General features: G+C 43.5%; 2 protein-coding genes across 2 annotated transcripts; one reads left to right on the top strand and one right to left on the bottom strand.

Annotated features, from left to right (window-relative positions):
• Nucleotides 1-592: 592 nt before the first annotated feature.
• On the bottom strand, nucleotides 593-6318 carry mrpl1 (mitochondrial ribosomal protein L1). Its single transcript, XM_035639226.2, has 9 exons — nucleotides 6220-6318; nucleotides 5288-5396; nucleotides 4922-5195; nucleotides 3988-4071; nucleotides 3637-3708; nucleotides 2866-2977; nucleotides 2672-2772; nucleotides 2422-2503; nucleotides 593-779 (listed from the first exon to the last, which is right to left on the bottom strand). Exons 1-9 carry the CDS (start codon nucleotides 6248-6250, stop codon nucleotides 670-672), a joined length of 975 nt encoding a protein of 324 aa, XP_035495119.2. The 5' UTR covers nucleotides 6251-6318; the 3' UTR covers nucleotides 593-669.
• An 842-nt stretch (nucleotides 6319-7160) lies between these two features.
• Nucleotides 7161-17148, top strand: cnot6l (CCR4-NOT transcription complex, subunit 6-like). The gene is made up of 12 exons (XM_035639222.2): nucleotides 7161-7266; nucleotides 9715-9836; nucleotides 11141-11327; nucleotides 12518-12603; nucleotides 12698-12787; nucleotides 12873-12941; nucleotides 13031-13188; nucleotides 13620-13774; nucleotides 13867-14018; nucleotides 14713-14940; nucleotides 15039-15232; nucleotides 16233-17148. The coding sequence occupies exons 2-12, from the start codon at nucleotides 9725-9727 to the stop codon at nucleotides 16452-16454; spliced, it is 1653 nt and encodes a 550-aa protein (XP_035495115.1). The 5' UTR covers nucleotides 7161-7266; nucleotides 9715-9724; the 3' UTR covers nucleotides 16455-17148.
• The last annotated feature ends 32 nt before the right edge of the window (nucleotides 17149-17180 follow it).

Here is a 17180-nt window from a genome sequence, read left to right as displayed (position 1 = left end):
GCTGGATTAAACTCAAGGACTAAAATAATTGGGGGGGGGGGGGGGGTGACCTAAAGTTTGTATATTCGTAGAGAAATTATGTCATGGGTGTTTTTCCTTCAGGACGTGAACTGATGAGAACTTTTTAAGGCCGTTCATTTGTTTTCTCTGAAACTGTTAAAGCCTCATTATTTGTCTTCAAATCCAGGAAGTCGGCGGCGGCAGCAGCCAATGAGCAAACACACGGGGGGCTGCAGGGGAGAAGCATGAAATGTGAACCATAAATAATGTACATCAGAATGAACGTGTTTAATGCTACAGGAAGATTTGTGTCGACGTCTTTATGAAACTGCTTTTTGGAAGATTTCAGCTGCAACAGGAAGTGCTCGTTGTTGGTATACACTGCCCCCTGGTGTTGGGTCGGCAGGACTGCACCCGAGTTGCACCTGTTGCACCTCACTGAAAGGTCAAAGTACAGTACGGTCACATGAAGGTCACATAGAGGTCACATGGAGGTCATGTGATGTCATCTGCAGCCTGGTCCTCGACACGACTATGAACCCCGAAAAGTTTATTTTTTGATTAATAAAACAAAAGTCCTTCACTTCTCTTCTCAGGAGAACAAACACTTTATTCAGCACAACTGACGACATATATATATATTTATATACACACGATCGGACACACGTCTCATTCGTCCTCGTCCTTCTTCTCGGCTGGTTTCGGCAAAACGCCTTCGCTCCTGAACCACAGAGCTTCGCTGGTTTGACTGGAGACGATCGCTCGTTCGATGAACGGTCCTGAGGGGAGGAAGAGGAGGAAAAAACTGATTTGTCATTCAGATCCCGGCGGCCTCTTTTTGATGACGTGGAAACTGGAGTAAACAGCGGGAGGCGAAGACGAAAGTTCTATACCAATATTTGTAAAAGTCAAAAAAAACTATTTCCCCGCTGCTGCTGCTGCTGCGGGACTGACATGAAAAGTAAAAGTTCAACACTTTTGCAAAGTCAAGAATAATATTCTTAAATTCCAACAGTTCTCTGTTGTTCTTTCAGCCATTAGGGCAGAATATATTTTCACTATCGATAAATTGAAGAGTTGTTGAGGCGTTGAGGAGGAGTTCCAGGTCGCGAAGGAGCCGCAGGTTCACATTCGTTTCCTCCGTCAGAGTTTGTGAAAGCTCTGCAGTTTACTTCGGTTAACGGCCTTTTATTTGGCGGAGCTCAGAATCAATTAGTCTGTAGATCATTTGAGGCGCTCGCGCTAACGAGGCTCCATTAGCCGCTGATTACGCTCTGCAGCTCATTACTGAACAGAGGACGAGGAGGAAAAGGATGAAGTCCTCTGTAACCCTGCTGCTCTCAAACGACTCCTCGGTTACGGATCGTGTACATTCAACGTTTTAACCTCTGAGAGTTGTTCCACCTTTGGAATTATAGGTTTGAATTTAAAGGGAACTCCGGGAAATTATTCCCACTCAGGTGTCTCTCTGGATAAAAGAGAAAGAGAACGACCTTGGGTATGGGAGTCGGACGCACTTACCACCAGGCAAAGGTCGCAAAGTTGCAACGCCTTCCCGCCGGCACGTCTCTTAAGATGACACCGTAGTGTTGTGTGGTGAGGGTCCGCACCATTTTTTTGTTTTCAATTTACAGAGCCCGGGATGAGCCGAAAACCCGGATTATTTTTCGGAGCACACACAAAAGCGACAGCTAACGGATCGTTGCGAAACATTCGCAACCAAAGCTGGTGTGAATTGAAATTTTTTTTCCTCTCAGACAAACCGTTTTAGCAAATAGAGATCAGAGGTTTTATTGTGATGAGATGTCAGACTGTGACTTTGATTGTGTGTCGGCGTGAACGTGTGAACGTGTGAACGTGTGGTGTCGGTGGACGTGTGGTGAACATGTGGTGAACGTGTGGTGAATGTGTGGTGAATGTGTGGTGAACGTGTGGTGAACGTGTGGTGAACGTGTGGTGAATGTGTGGTGAACGTGTGGTGAACGTGTGGTGAACGTGTGGTGTCGGTGAACGTGTGGTGAACATGTGGTGAACGTGTGGTGAACGTGTGGTGAACGTGTGGTGAACGTGTGGTGAACGTGTGGTGAACGTGTGGTGAACGTGTGGTGTCGGTGAACGTTTGGTGAACGTGTGGTGAACGTGTGGTGAACGTGTGGTGTCGGTGAACGTGTGGTGAACGTGTGGTGAACGTGTGGTGAACGTGTGGTGAACGTGTGGTGTCGGTGAACGTGTGGTGAACGTGTGGTGTCGGTGAACGTGTGGTGAACGTGTGGTGTCGGTGAACGTGTGGTGAACGTGTGGTGAACGTGTGGTGTCGGTGAACGTGTGGTGAACGTGTGGTGTCGGTGAACGTGTGGTGAACGTGTGGTGAACGTGTGGTGAACGTGTGGTGAACGTGTGGTGAACGTGTGGTGAACGTACCCATGTTGGCAGGTCGGTGGGAGCAGACGTCGATCAGGACGGTCTGCAGGTTGGACAGGATTTGATCTTTAGGCATGTCGAGCTGAGCAGAGGAGAGAAAACAGCACGACACTCTTAGTCGTACAACTGTGACTGATTATCAACTGAACTTATTTTATACAGTAACATTTCTGCCAATGAACTGTTGGATTAATCGATGCAGCTCAGCTGTAATGAATCACACATCACGTGTCATCACTACGCGACGTACCGTGGCGAACTGCGTCCTGACGTATCGCTCGTCCTCCACCAGGTACTCGTGTCCGCTTCTGAACAGATTCAACATTTTGGGAAGGTTCACGCCGACGGAGCCTGTCGGGAGTCGACAGAGGAAACAAAAAGTTTGAAATCCTCACAGGTAGTTTAAACACACACACACGCACGCACGCACGCACATTGTTTTACCTCTCTTGCTCTTTGGAAACTTCTTCCTCAGTTTGTTCTTCAGAGCCGTGAGCTTCGGCAGGATTTCTGGAACCGCCACGTAGAAGTCGGCTGAAATCTCGTCGTCCAAGATCTGGAAGTGAAATCATATCAAATCCGATTAAAGTAAAATTTAACAGACTATTTGTTCGTTCTTATGTTCTGGAGTATTCTTCTTTTATTATTGTACTTTTTATTTTGCAAACACTAGAACCCTGAACGATATATCGGTTTTATCAAATGTACTTATCTTCTTCTACATATAAAAAAAAAGAATAACAAAAGGAAAACAGAGCAGGTTGATGAAGTTGAAATCAATATCACATTAAATAAATATTCTTAAAAAAAAAATATGGCTCTTATTTATTTTATTTTAACGCATATTGCGACAAAAAAAGATTATGATTAAGATTAAGTTGATTCAACATGGTTTATTTACGAATTCTCATTAATCAAACTTTTACAATTCACTGTACAAATGTGCTTAGATGTAAAGATGCCCTGTCCCCCAACCCATGACAACATTAGACAACGAACAATTTTAAAATGTAAACTCATATCATGGGTAGGAATCATACAAATAATAGAAATCATAATTGAAGAAAGAAAGAAATAAAACAAGTAGATAAATAAGTAATAAATAAATAAATGATGAGGTGTTAAGGGGTGTAGGAGGCAAGAACCAGAGGGAACAAAAGACATATCAGGGTTCTTTGCAATGTTTCACAAGGACGCGACGTTTGACCGACTCACCGGCTGGATGAGCTCCGCTCCTCCGACGACGAACGCTCCGTTCTCCTGGGCGACTTTCACCTGATCAGCATCCTGCAGAGAAAAGAGCAGAGTCGTTCATCACGCTCATCAAAACGCACATTTCAATCGTAAACCCACAAGGATTATTAATCAAATCCCGCTGCTCGTAGTCTGGGAGCGAAACAGACGCAGCCGGCGCCAACTCACTGCAGACGAGCCGGGTGACGAATGAACAGGTGCTGCTGCGCATCTGAATCGAGCTCAGACGATATTAAAACAATTCATCAACAACGAGACGATCGATTGGCTTTTTAAAATTAACATTCAGTTCGGCTGGCGGTTTCTTTTTACCTCTGTGAAGACCAAAACTTTGTTCAGCCCCGTCTTGAAGGGGTGAGGCAGGTGCACGGTGCTGACGAACAGGTCCACTTTTTTCTGCGAGGAGGATTAATAAACCATAATAAGTGAAGAGACAGAATCATTTTATACCTTACCTTTTAGGTAAAAAAAAAAAAAAAGTATTTTATTTTGTTTTCATTTTTTTACATTTTAAGATTAATTGTGCTTTGTTTGTATAATGTCTCCTGGATTGTTGAAAAAAAGTGTTCAGTGTTGTATAAATATTTAAAAATTGTACTTTTGTAATTGATTTTTTTTCCTTTTAGTCTGAAATTCAAGACAAAAAAGTAAAAGGCACATTGAGGCTATTTAATTTATGCAATGGCGAAAAAATTATGGTAATATAAATGAAGAACTGTAAAGCTGCAACAGTTAATCGATTAGTAATCTACTACTAAATTAATCTGCAAATATTTTGATAATCGATTCATCAGTTGAGGTAGTTTTTTAAGAATTTCTTTTTTTCAAAATTCTCAGATTTCAGCTTCTTAAATGTGAATATGTTCTGGTTTCCTTGCTCCCCTGTGACAGTAGACTGAATATCTTTGGTGTGTGGACAAAACAAAACATCATCTGGTGGTTTTGGCATTGACATTTTTCACCATTTTATGGACCAAACAACTGAAAATTAATGGATTATGATGAATTATCGTCAGTTGCAGCCCTAAAAAACTGTATAAAAAAGACAAAACATGTTTGGTTATTCAGTTTTCGACCAAGTATTTCAATATTTTTAGTTTCCCTAATAATAATAAATAATATTTGCGCTCGAGGCAAATAGATTGGACTTTTTAAAACTATGCATAGGAACATTATTTCTGCACAGTTCTGTCTCATGTGGGACCGTCTACAGTCGAGAGCAGCCGCCGCGTCGATGCCGTTTTACCTTCTTCTCCAGCTTCATGTCCAGCTTCAGGTCCACGTAGACGGGCTGTTCGCGGTCGGTGAAGTCCAGAGCCTGGAAGTTCTTCAGCATGTCGACGGCGTCGGCCGCGTCGAGGATGGTCCTGGGGTAGTGCCGCAGAACGTACACGTCGTCCACGGGCGCCCACGCCGTCTTGCCGAAGGGCTTGTGTCTGTTTGTGTCATCGATGACCCGCTTCTCTCTCTTCTTCTTCTCCTCCTTCTCCGCGTCCGGCTTCTTGTCTTTCTTCTGCGCCCTGACAGATGAGACGATGAGGGAGATGTTAAATATGTAAATCATCACATTCAGACTAATTATATTTGGATTTAAAGAGTTTGTAAACTCAACCTGACAGCGGCGAACGTCCGGACGGGGAGATTCCTCTGTGCGGTTTGTTTGACTCCGGTGTAGGTCGGACCACCGCTGCTGAGCAGGTGCCTCTGACATCCTGCTAAAACTGGACATGAAGAAGAAGAAAAAAGTTTGGATTTTTGATTTTAAAGACACGAGGTTCAGAGGATGAACTCAAACTTCATTACAGAGTTTGATGAATTTTTTTGTCACAGAAATTCCAAAAAGATATTGTAAAAATATATCATCAAGCACAATAGGCAGAATATACAGCCTCTCACATGGGACACAATTTTAAAAAAATTTTTGTCCCGAACCTCGTTCAGATATCTGACAATTTAAGACGACCTCTCCAAAAAGCAGACACACATTGAAATAAAATTATTCGGATCTAGAGATTCCATTATTTATGTTAACTCTTCAATGCGGCATACACGTGACCCACCAAACATCGCTGTTATGTATTTCATTGAACTCAAACATCTAAATGTTTGAACTCGCTCGCGCTTCTCGTCGCCGCCCATCGCGACGTGATTTGGTTCAGACGCCGATGGATCCGTCGGGAAAAACGACTCATTCCGTTTAATTGAAAGCTTCACCATTGATTCATTTAATGCCGAATTAAACTGTATATATCAGTGATTCATATTTACTCATAAAAAATATGATTCCATGTGAGGAATTATTCAAAACAGTAGGGGACAGTTGGAATCTCACATATTCGTAGCGGTCAACCCAACAGAGCTAGCTAACAGAGAATCAGGGACGCTAACAACAAAACAGGCTGTTGGTTTATATTTTCAATATATATTTTCAAACCAGAACAAAGGAAAAAAACAGGAAATCTGGAAGAATCAGTTAATAATTTATCTTAATAGTATTTAATGTCGGTTACAAGAAGATAAGTTACACAAAATCCAGCTGCTGACCTTTCCACACAGTCCGCGTGCAAGTTGCCATGTCTGGGAATTCCTCAGGTCCGTGGGGGAACAGCGACACACGCTCTCAACAGTTCCGCCCGAAAGGTAAAACAAAAAAAACTTTGCACACTAATAATAAAACGTATCTTTATGGACATTTTTAGGATCAACTTTCATAACCAGCTTATGTTTATGAGATCAATATTCAATTCAATTCAATTCAATTTTATTGTCATAAAACTTGAATTGCACAGTAAGGAAAAATGTTTCCCTGTACAATGAAACAATATACATAACTACAAATATACAAAATATAACAATTCAATGTAATCTACAAATATACTACAAATATACAAAATAAAACTACAAATATATAAAATAAAACAATTCTAAAAGGTAGCGTGTGAAAAATAAAGCAACAATAATAATAATAAAAGGTGCAAATGTAAACAGTGCAAGTTATGCATGTGCAAACTGAATGAATGTAAACCATCGAGTACAGTTATATGAGGCAGATCATGATCATAAACTCCTATCCGCTGTTTAGGAGTCTGATGGCAGTTCTTTAGTCGGAAAGAGTTCTTTAGTCAATATTTATTTGTTGTATTTATAGTAACATACAGTTATGTTTAGTTTACCAATAAGTAAATTTTGTAGAAAGGGTTGTTGAAGATGTTTTTTTTCTACATTGCAAATTTTCCACTCAATTGTAATCTATGTATATGTCTATATGTAATATCAATTTAAATACATACATTGAGTTTTGGAAATTGTACTTTTGAGTAATGCATAATTTCTGTGTGCACAACTTTTATCTTTATGATAAGAAATCATTTTATAAACACATTTGTGGGACGACACGAGAGAGGGGGGTAAGAAATGGCGGTGGCACGCTGCGTGCGGGTCGCGGGCACGAGCGGAAGCCGCGTTTGTTGTTCTTCCCTCCACTTCCGAGACGTTCAGGGTCTGAGCGGCTTCGACAGCCGCCGCGTCTCGCCGCTGCATGTCTCCGCCACTTCTCCTCCACACGTCGTCTTCCACCGCCGCCGAATGAAGGTAAACGGCCACCGCGGACTTTTCTTTCTTCTCGCCCGCTCGCGGACACTTCACGCGGGTTGTCTCGGGTTAAAAATAACATTAATTCCACACTTAAAAAATCCGGCTCGTGTCCGCCCGCCTCGCTCGGTGTCGCCCGGGCGGGCGGCGTGAGTCCCTGCTGCCGCCGGACAAACAAATCCAGCGCCCTGCTTCTTGTTCTTCTTGTTCTACTTCTCCTTCTTCTTCTTGTTCTTCTTCTTCTTCTTCTTGTTCTTCTCCTTCTTCTTCTGTCCGGAACCTTTTGTTGTTGGTGACATTTAAATAAAAAAACCAACCCACATTGTAATGTGACAGTGCGGTGTGGGGACGGGCGCGTGCAGGGGGCGTGTCTACCTCGGTGTGTGAGGTGTGACAGCTGCTGTTCCACGAACGACCCCCCCCCCCCCCCCCCCCCGTGTTCGTACACTACGTACTATGTTTGGATTCAGCTGTTCAGGCAGTTGCTAGATTATTTTCCCAGTTATTAAAAATAATTATATGTAAACAACAACAACCCCCCTCCCCACCTCCAGTGTTTATTCAGAGAGTGTGTATTAATATTTGTGTCTCCCTGGTGGTTGTCCCGGTGGTTGTCCCGGTGGTTGTCCCGGTGGTTGTCCCGTGTCCCGGGGTTGTCCCAGTGGTTGTCCCATTTCCCAGTGGTTGTCCCGTTTCCCAGTGGTTGTCCCGTGTCCCGGTGGTTGTCCCGTTTCCCAGTGGTGGTCCCGGTGGTTCTCCCGGTGGTTGTCCCGGTGGTTCTCCCGGGGGTTGTCCCGGTGGTTGTCCCGTGTGCCGGGGTTGTCCCGGGGGTTGTCCTGGTGGTTGTTCCGTGTCCCGGTGGTTGTCCCGGAGGTTGTCCCGTGTCCCGGCGGTTGTCCCGGAGGTTGTCCCTTGTCCCGTGGGTTGTCCCGGAGGTTGTCCCGTGTCCCGGTGGTTGTCCCAGGGGTTGTCCCGGGGGTTGTCCCGGGGGTTGTCCCGTGTCCCGGGGGTTGTCCCGGGGGTTGTCCCGTGTCCCGGGGGTTGTCCCGGGGGTTGTCCCGGAGGTTGTCCCGGAGATTGTCCCGTGTCCCGGGGGTTGTCCCGGGGGTTGTCCCGGGGGTTGTCCCGTGTCCCGGGGGTTGTCCCGTGTGGTTGTGACGTGTGATTGTGAAGTGACCCGGTCTGTGGCACGACGCCAGTAACTTGTGACCCAGTCAGGCACCGCTTGTGTGTAAAAACAAACTTATGTAATAGTCATAATAAACTTATTCACCCTGCACGCGCAGGAGGAGCCAATCAGATCCGTCTAAACTCCAGTTCAAGTACTGATACAATAATAAATGTCATAAATATTACATTACACGTCAAGCTACTGTACAGAATAATCACAATTCTCTGATTTCAGCTACTTAAATGTGAATATTTAAGAGCTGCAACAGTTATTCGATTAGTAATCGACTACTTCAATAAATCGCTGACTATTTTGATAATCGATTAATCGGTTCAAGAAGTTTTTATGATAGAAAAAAAAATCTCATAATTCTCTGATTTCAGCTTCTTCAATGTGAATATGTTCTGGTTTCTTTGCTCCTCTGTGACAGTAAACGGAACATCTTTGGTGTGTGGACAAAACAACACATCGTGTTGAGGGTTTGGGGAAACATGATCCACGAAAAATATTCATATTTAAGAAGCGGAAATCTTAGAATATTGAATATTTTTTCATAACAACTACTTGAACCGATTTATGGATTATCAAGGTAGTTGTCGATTAATTTAATAGTCAGACTCACGTGCACACGTTGATTGATTAATGTGCATTGTCCCTTATTTAAATAACAAATAAACATCATAAACATAATTAACTTACACTCGGTACGAGACGCAACTTCACGCTGACTTTACAGCAGATGTGACGAGTCAAAGAGTTCGTTTTTTACCCGTTAAGATACATGGTGTATTTTTCCAGTTTATCATGTGTTTGAATGTAAAATTCAATATCCGGCGACTTCATCTGTCAGATAATAAGAATTTCATCTAAAAAAACTCACTGTAAATGTTCTTGAATACAACACACCACTGCCACTGTCATGGCAGATGAATACATAATATTAATATCATGCACCAATTGTTATAATTGTTCTTATCCTTCTGCTCGTTTACGCACCGTGCTCAGAACTCTTAATATTTGATATTATATGTTTATTACAATCAAAAAATCTCGCCCTAGGGCGCCAAAACATTGCCAGTGCCAGCCCTGATTCATCGTTTTTGATATTCGATGTCAGGAAATCTTCATATTCCTCATGGCCCGAGGTTTCATCCGTACACGTCTTGTTATGTTTGACAAAGAGTGGAAGAATCAAATAATTTTTCTGCCGATTGGATCATTTTTTTGCTGACTAATTGTTTGTGAATTCAAAGTAAAATCTTGCTCTTGTTCCTCAGATTAACAGGTATGCCAAAGGAAAAATATGATCCTCCAGATCCCCGCAGATGTTACACCATCATGTCGGCCGAGGAGGTGGCCGCTGGGAAGAAGTCTTACTGGGCCGAGCTGGAGATTTCAGGTCAGTCTCTCACTTCACCGACCGACTCCCGGTCCCGACCCGGTCCCGGATCCGCCTCCACCGGAGGAAACGTCTGAGGTGTAAATCTGAACCGTCACAGTCGGGAGGGAAAACCAGCAGCATCACGAGTCACAAAACTGAAAATCATCACCTAAAATATTCTGCAATATTATGACATTAAAACGGTGCATGAACAATAATGAACCAGATGATAAGTAAAATTCTGACATCCAAAAATAAATGTGTCAGAAAAGTAGTTTTCCCACAAACATTTAAAATGTTTTAAAAGTCATAGTTTCAATCCTCGAGATGAATCTGAATGTGTGTGTTCTCACTGTCGGGTTGACGTCCGGACATTTTCCAGAAATTTTCCGGAATGTGAAAACGCAAATGTTTCCCCGTACGGACACTGTGCGGAACTTTTCCTAAGAATGTAAAAGTATAAAAGAAGAAGGAATACAAATATAAAGATTGTGCATAAAATAGTGTAATCAGTTCCCATTAATGTGCATAAGAAGGTAACTTCTTACTCATAAGAAGAGGAAAGATTTATCTCTGTTTTTTTTTTGTTTACTCGCTCTGACTATATTCATTGTCTTTTCTATATTCTCGTCACTGGGCGACTGAAACGAGTCCTGGTTGAGATAGTGACCCTCTGGAAAAACGAATGAATGAGATTCTTTTGACACCAAAACCTATATTATCAATATTTATCATCAAACTTCACCAGCCTGATTTCAAAGTTGTCACTTCTCCATATATCTGATAATCAAAGTGTCAATAATAATAATAATCAGAGTTTCCTTCTGACGGAAGCTGCTGAAAGATCAGTGTAGATTATTATTAAATTATGTTTTATCATCTGAACTAAGTAAGTAATCGTTCTCCACCGGTGTTGTTCGATTCCCTCCGTCGGCTTTGACTTGTGGGTTTTACCGTCACATGTTGGTGCGACCGCTGTTTCATGTGGTTCTTCCCCCTGACGAGGATTCTGTTGCCGACTGCAGAACTGAATCAAAGATATTGTTCCCCCGTGAAAAGGTCAAAAATTAAAAATAGTTTAAATATTTGCCCACAAAACCCAAAAATTCTCAGGTTTCAATAGAGGTTTTGTTAAGAGCAGAGCCACAGTCACACGTAAAGTAAGTGTGTGTGTGTGTGTGTGTGTGTGTGTGTGTGTGTGTGTGTGTGTGTGTGTGTGTGTGTGTGTGTGTGTGTGTGTGTGTGTGTGTGTGTGTGTGTGTGTGTGTGTGTGTGTGTGTGTGTGTGTGTGTGTGTGTGTGTGTGTGGGGGGACGGACGCAGGGCGCGTGCGGAGTCTGAGCAGCTCGCTGTGGACGCTCACCCACCTGACGGCGCTGCACATCAACGACAACAACCTGAGCCGCATCCCGCCGGACATCGCCCGGCTGCCGCACCTGGTCTACCTGAACCTGTCGTCCAACAAGCTGCGGAGTCTGCCGGCCGAGCTCGGCACCATGGTCTCTCTCAGGTGGGTGGCTGGGAGGTGCTGCCTTCGGGGACGTCGGGGAAACGCAAGCTTCTGGCAGGAAAAATTAGCTAGAAGATTCTGCAATGGGACTGGAAGGGACGTTCTGAAACGCTCAACGTGACTTACTGTGCCAAAGCAGCGATCAACAATCACCAAATTCCTCTCAGATATGCTTCAACATAAACACTTACGCCTGTGAAAAATCAAACCCCAAATATTATAATTATGGACGTTATCTTACATGATGCGTTTTTTCCGTAGAACTCCATTATAAGGAAATGTGATTTAATGTTGCCAAAGCAGTGATCAACAATCACCAAATTTCTCTCAGACATGCTTCGTCATAAACACTTACACTTGTGAAAAAATCAAAATGGAAATCGCATAATTATGGACGTTATCTTACATTAAGCACGTTAAGTCACGCTAAGCCCTTTTCTTTTAACTGACTCCTATTGGGAAAACGCTTAATGTAAGATAACGTCCATTATTATTGGATTTCAGTTTAGATTTTTTCACAGGTGTACGTGTTTATGACGAAGCATATCTGAGAGAAATGTGGCGATTGTTCATCGCTGCTTTGGCAACATTAAGTCACGTTTTAGAACGTCCACGACTTAACAAGATATTATTTTACATCTCAGTGGAGATTTATGTTAAAATGAGGAACAAGCATCTTTCGACATATTAATCATACGAATCAAATTCCAGATCACATCAGGGGGATCTTCATCAACATCGATGCATAAATCCTGAACTTCTGATACGATCATGAAGAAGATCTGCTCATTAAGTAATTTTCCACAAAGGCCGAAAAACAACCAGGAATTTTGTAATTATGATGCAGTCTTGAGTGCTTCTGTGTAAACAGAGCAGATCCCAAAGGAAATGAGTCGGTGGAGGTTAATGAACTCGGATTCAGACGTTTTCCTTTTCCTTCTCCTCCAACATTATTAATTTCCTTCTTGGGAGAATTCAGAAGTGATTCTCCACCAAGTCTGACGGAGGAATCCTTGTTTGGACAAACTCTGGAACATGTTGTGACACCGACTGTGAACTTTTGTCCCTCGTCACTTCTTTACTGGAAACACTTTAAGCTAAAAGATGTTTTCATGGTTTATATAATATAATCCTGGTCTTTAAATACAGTTTGTGCTTTTAGATTAAACAATAATCATCTTTTCTTTCAGGGAGTTGCTTTTAAACAACAATCTTTTGCGAGTTCTGCCTTATGAACTCGGGAGACTGTTCCAGTTACAAACCCTCGGGCTGAAAGGTGAGTGAGGCTGAAAATATCTTTTACGTACATTTGACACACACAAAAAAATCAGTGTTCATGTTTGTATTTGGTCCGTGTGGCTGTTGTGCAGGAAACCCTCTGTCCCAGGACATCCTCAACCTGTACCAGGAGCCGGACGGAACCAGGAAGCTTCTGAACTACATGCTCGACAATCTAGCGGGTAAATGGTTCGACTTCCACCGCACGGCTGTGTGATCGGACCTGTCGCGGACAAACGAGCAATCACGCTTCTCTTTGCATTCCAGTTCACCCGGAGCAGCTTCCCCAAAGACCTTGGGTCACTCTGAAGGAGCGAGACCAGACGATTCCCACAGGTGAGCGAGGGGGAGCTTCATTCCCGACACACTCTCTCTCCCAAACTCTGTCATTCTTGCTTCACGTGTCGTCCTCTCCGTCCCCACAGCCACGTTCACCGTCATGTGCTACAACGTGCTGTGCGACAAGTACGCCACGCGGCAGCTGTACGGCTACTGTCCGTCCTGGGCGCTCAACTGGGAGTACCGGAAGAAGGGCATCATGGAGGACATCACCAGCTGCGACGCCGACGTCATCAGCCTGCAGGTGAACCGGCGAGCGCCTCGACGTCGAGACTTTGATGATGGTCGTAAATGAATGAGAATAAAGTCGTAATATTATGAGAGTAAATTAGCAATATCACAAGGAAAAATAATCATAAAATTGCAAGAAGAAAGTCAAATATGAGAAGAAAGTCGTAATATTCTAAAAAATAAAGTCAAAAAGTAATTACGAGAATGAAGTCAAAATATTATGTGAATAAAGTCATAATTTTACAAGAATCAAGTCAAAATATTAAGAGAATAATGTTGTAATTTTACAAGAATAAATGTAATATTCCACAAATCGTATCTTGTTTTTGGGCTTGGAAAAATTCCAAGGAGTCCCCTCGTCTGGATCAAACAGGAACTGATGAACTCTTACGTCCTTGTCATTTCGTGGACTGACGACTTGTCTCTGGTCCCGTGCGTCCGCAGGAGGTGGAGACGGAGCAGTACTACACCTTGTTCCTGGAGACGCTGAAGGAGCGCGGCTACGACGGATACTTCTGCCCAAAGTCTCGCGCCAAACTGGTCTCCGAGCAGGAGAGGAAGCACGTGGACGGCTGCGCGGTTTTCTTCAAGACCGACAAGTGAGGACCGTTTCTTCAGTCGGCGCGTCAACGCGTTCGTAGGCTTGTGTGATGTTTGGACGGTTTCCTTCACGGACGTCTTCCTCCTGCAGGTTCACGCTGGTGCAGAAGCACACGGTGGAGTTCAACCAGGTGGCCATGGCCAACTCCGAGGGCTCCGAGGTCATGCTGAACCGGGTGATGACCAAGGACAACATCGGCGTGGCCGTCCTGCTCGAGGTCAACAAGGACGCCTTCTCCGGCGGTAAGAACCGGATGGAGAGCGTCCCGTGTCCCTGAAATTCCAGCTTCCAGGAAACATGCCCATTACTAATTTGAAACAACATCATGATTAAACAATTTTCAGAATTGTTTCCTGTGAGACCTGATCAACGTTTTCAAGATTTAGCCTCGTTATCGATTATTCTCGATCTGGGCAAATATCCACTGAACGTGTGGATCAACTGAGACACTATAAACTACTCAAAACTATTTTGATTAATTTATTATAAGATATACCATGTTTTGCACTGTAGCAAAAATATTGTAACCAAAATAAATCGGTTGTGATTTTATGTTTTTACCAAATAGATGAAAATAATTCAGGCATGAATTCGTCTGCAGTAAAATCTTTTCGCCACAAGGTGTCACTCAATGACTTTTTACAGTTTCACAAATTTCTTCTATTGCAGCTTGATCCTATTTTCAGTGTTTATCAGTTTGTTTCTTTTTCATTCACATTTCTTAAAACTCAATCCTCTTTTTAGTTTTTATTTTGCTGTTACGGCGACTTTAAGTTTGTTAATTTACACCAGAGCTCTGATGTTTCATGAAACGCAAATAAGACTAAGTTCAGGTTTTATTGGGAACTTGCTCTTAGACATCTTTAGTTATTTTTTATTCATCTAATCTTTAATCTGCAGCAGAAACCATTTTCTTCTTCTTCTTCTCTCTCCCAGGCATGAAGCCTCAGCTGGACCGGCAGCTCATCCTGGTGGCCAACGCCCACATGCACTGGGACCCCGAGTACTCGGACGTCAAGCTGGTCCAGACCATGATGTTCCTGTCGGAGCTGAAGAGCATCGCCGAGAGGGCCTCGGGCTCCGCGGCGACCGGCTCGCCGTCCTCCGACCCCTCCTCCATCCCCATCGTCCTGTGCGCCGACCTCAACTCGCTGCCCGACTCCGGTACGAACCGTCTCTCCGTTAACGACAGCAACTTTAGGGTTTTTTATATAAAAATTAAGATTTAATCGTGACGCTGCCTTTGCCTCGGCGTCAACCAGGTGTGGTGGAATACCTGAGCGACGGCGGCGTGGCCGAGAACCACAAGGACTTCAAGGAGCTGCGCTACAGCGACTGTCTGACCAACTTCAGCTGCAACGGCAACTCGGACGGGAGCGTCACGCACAGCTTCCAGCTGAAGAGTGCCTACGACAGCAACCTGATGCCTTACACCAACTACACGTACGACTTCAAGGTAAAATGTTAGAGTTTAAAAACCGAATTTGACGATTATTGTCACAATGCGGACGTGTTGGACTGTTGGATCCATTTGTCTTCTGATGGAGGTTTGGTTTTTCAAATCATTTCTGTAAGTTAGACAATGAAACAACTCGTGAAACCGACACTACTTAACTGAATCTACAAATTAAGCACTTTTCAAAAGTCTGCTGACAGATTTTCAGATTGAACGTTAATGAAAAGGAACCAAAGGCTACGTGGAGCAAGTTTTTTTTAAATTTAAAGAACAAATGTTGTCTTCCGATCAATATTTCTGTGCCCAAAGTTTCTAGAAAAACGCTGGTGTTGGTGGTTAAAGAAGGAAATGATTGTCTTATTAAAAAGGGCTCAGGTCCTTTTGAGAAAAGACACTACAACACCTGGGCTGTGACGGAGCCAAGCATCGGCTTAACTCAAAATGGCCGACGATTAGATTCCGTTGAATGAAACAAAAACAAGAAGAGTTGCCTGAACAGGAGAGGCGTTACGTTACTTGTATTATCTGTCGTACACATTGTATGTTTGGGACATTTTCCCAACACTGTATCAGTATGCGTTTTTAATCCAATATACCTTTTGTAAAAATTGGCGAATATTTCCTCGCGCTCCGATAGATGTCAGTTCTGTGTGAGCTAAAATAATATATCGGTGTTTTCGGCCCAGGCCTGGCTATGCAAATTGAAAAAAAAAAATGCTGCTGCTGACCGCACCGAAACAAAACTGTGTGTGTAGATTGTAAAGTTCACTCCCCGACACCTTAAGAGACGTGCTAGCGACAGACGTGCCGGACCAGTTGGCAGCTTAAACCATCAACAACGAACAATCTTTCTCCAAAAATCGCTTACTGCCCCTTTAACGCGGCATTTTGTCGCAGCTGCTTGGTGTTAAAGGATACGGGAAGCTAGCTGTTTCCCTTTGTTTCCAGTCTTTGTGCTAAGCTAAGCTACCGGACATGAACGACGTCTTTGTGTCCGCAGGGCGTGATCGACTACATCTTCTTCTCCAAGACCCACATGAGCGTCCTGGGCCTGCTGGGCCCGCTGGACAGCCAGTGGCTGGTGGACAACAGCATCACTGGCTGCCCCCACCCCCACATCCCCTCGGACCACTTCTCCCTGCTGGCCCAGCTGGAGCTGCACCCGCCCCCGGCCCGGCCGCTCAACCCCCTCAACGGGCTGCACCTGCCGGTGAACAGGTAGTGCGGCCGGACGGAGCCCCGCCCCCCCCCACCACTTCTTTTAAACACTGCCCGCCCCCTCCAGGTTTCTACAGGACCCTGTACAGTTCACCCATCATGTCAGAACTCGGACAGCGTCCTTCAGACACACCGGCCCGATCGGAGTGAAGTATTCGCCCGGTTCCGTTGCACACTGTAAAATGTTTTATTTGATTTTTTTGCTTTCTCCACCTTGAAAAAGTCTTGATACCAAAACGTTTGGCTCGTGGTTGAAGCTACTTCTTCTTTTTGTTGTTGCCTTTAGTTTGATCACGGCCTCAAACGAACCTCAACCGACCTCGACCTTTATGAGATAAATCTACTGTCCGTTGATGAGCTGGCTTAGATTTTCGTTTTTCCTCATTTCACTTTTTCCGTTACAAACCCAACGTGAAACACTACGAGCGACTGAGTCTAAGTTATGAATATTACAAGAGGATGTGGAAAGGTTTGTTTACATCGGTACTTGTTCTAGATTTTGGTCGGAAAAGAAAAAACAAACAAAAATATACTTAATTCAGTTATACGAGAGAAAATACTTTTACGATTTTTAAAGTTAAAAACTAGAGCCCGACCGATATGGATTTTTGGGGTCCGATAACGATATTGATATTAAGGAGTACAAGATTTCTGATATAAATAAATAAATATATATATATATATATATATATATATATATATATATATATATATATAATTTATTTTTTTA

This window comes from Scophthalmus maximus, chromosome 19, assembly GCF_022379125.1.
Source record: "Scophthalmus maximus strain ysfricsl-2021 chromosome 19, ASM2237912v1, whole genome shotgun sequence".
NCBI classification, from domain to species: Eukaryota; Metazoa; Chordata; class Actinopteri; order Pleuronectiformes; family Scophthalmidae; genus Scophthalmus; species Scophthalmus maximus.
Note: the sequence above shows the minus strand (reverse complement) of the source record. Positions and strands in the feature narration are given on the sequence as shown.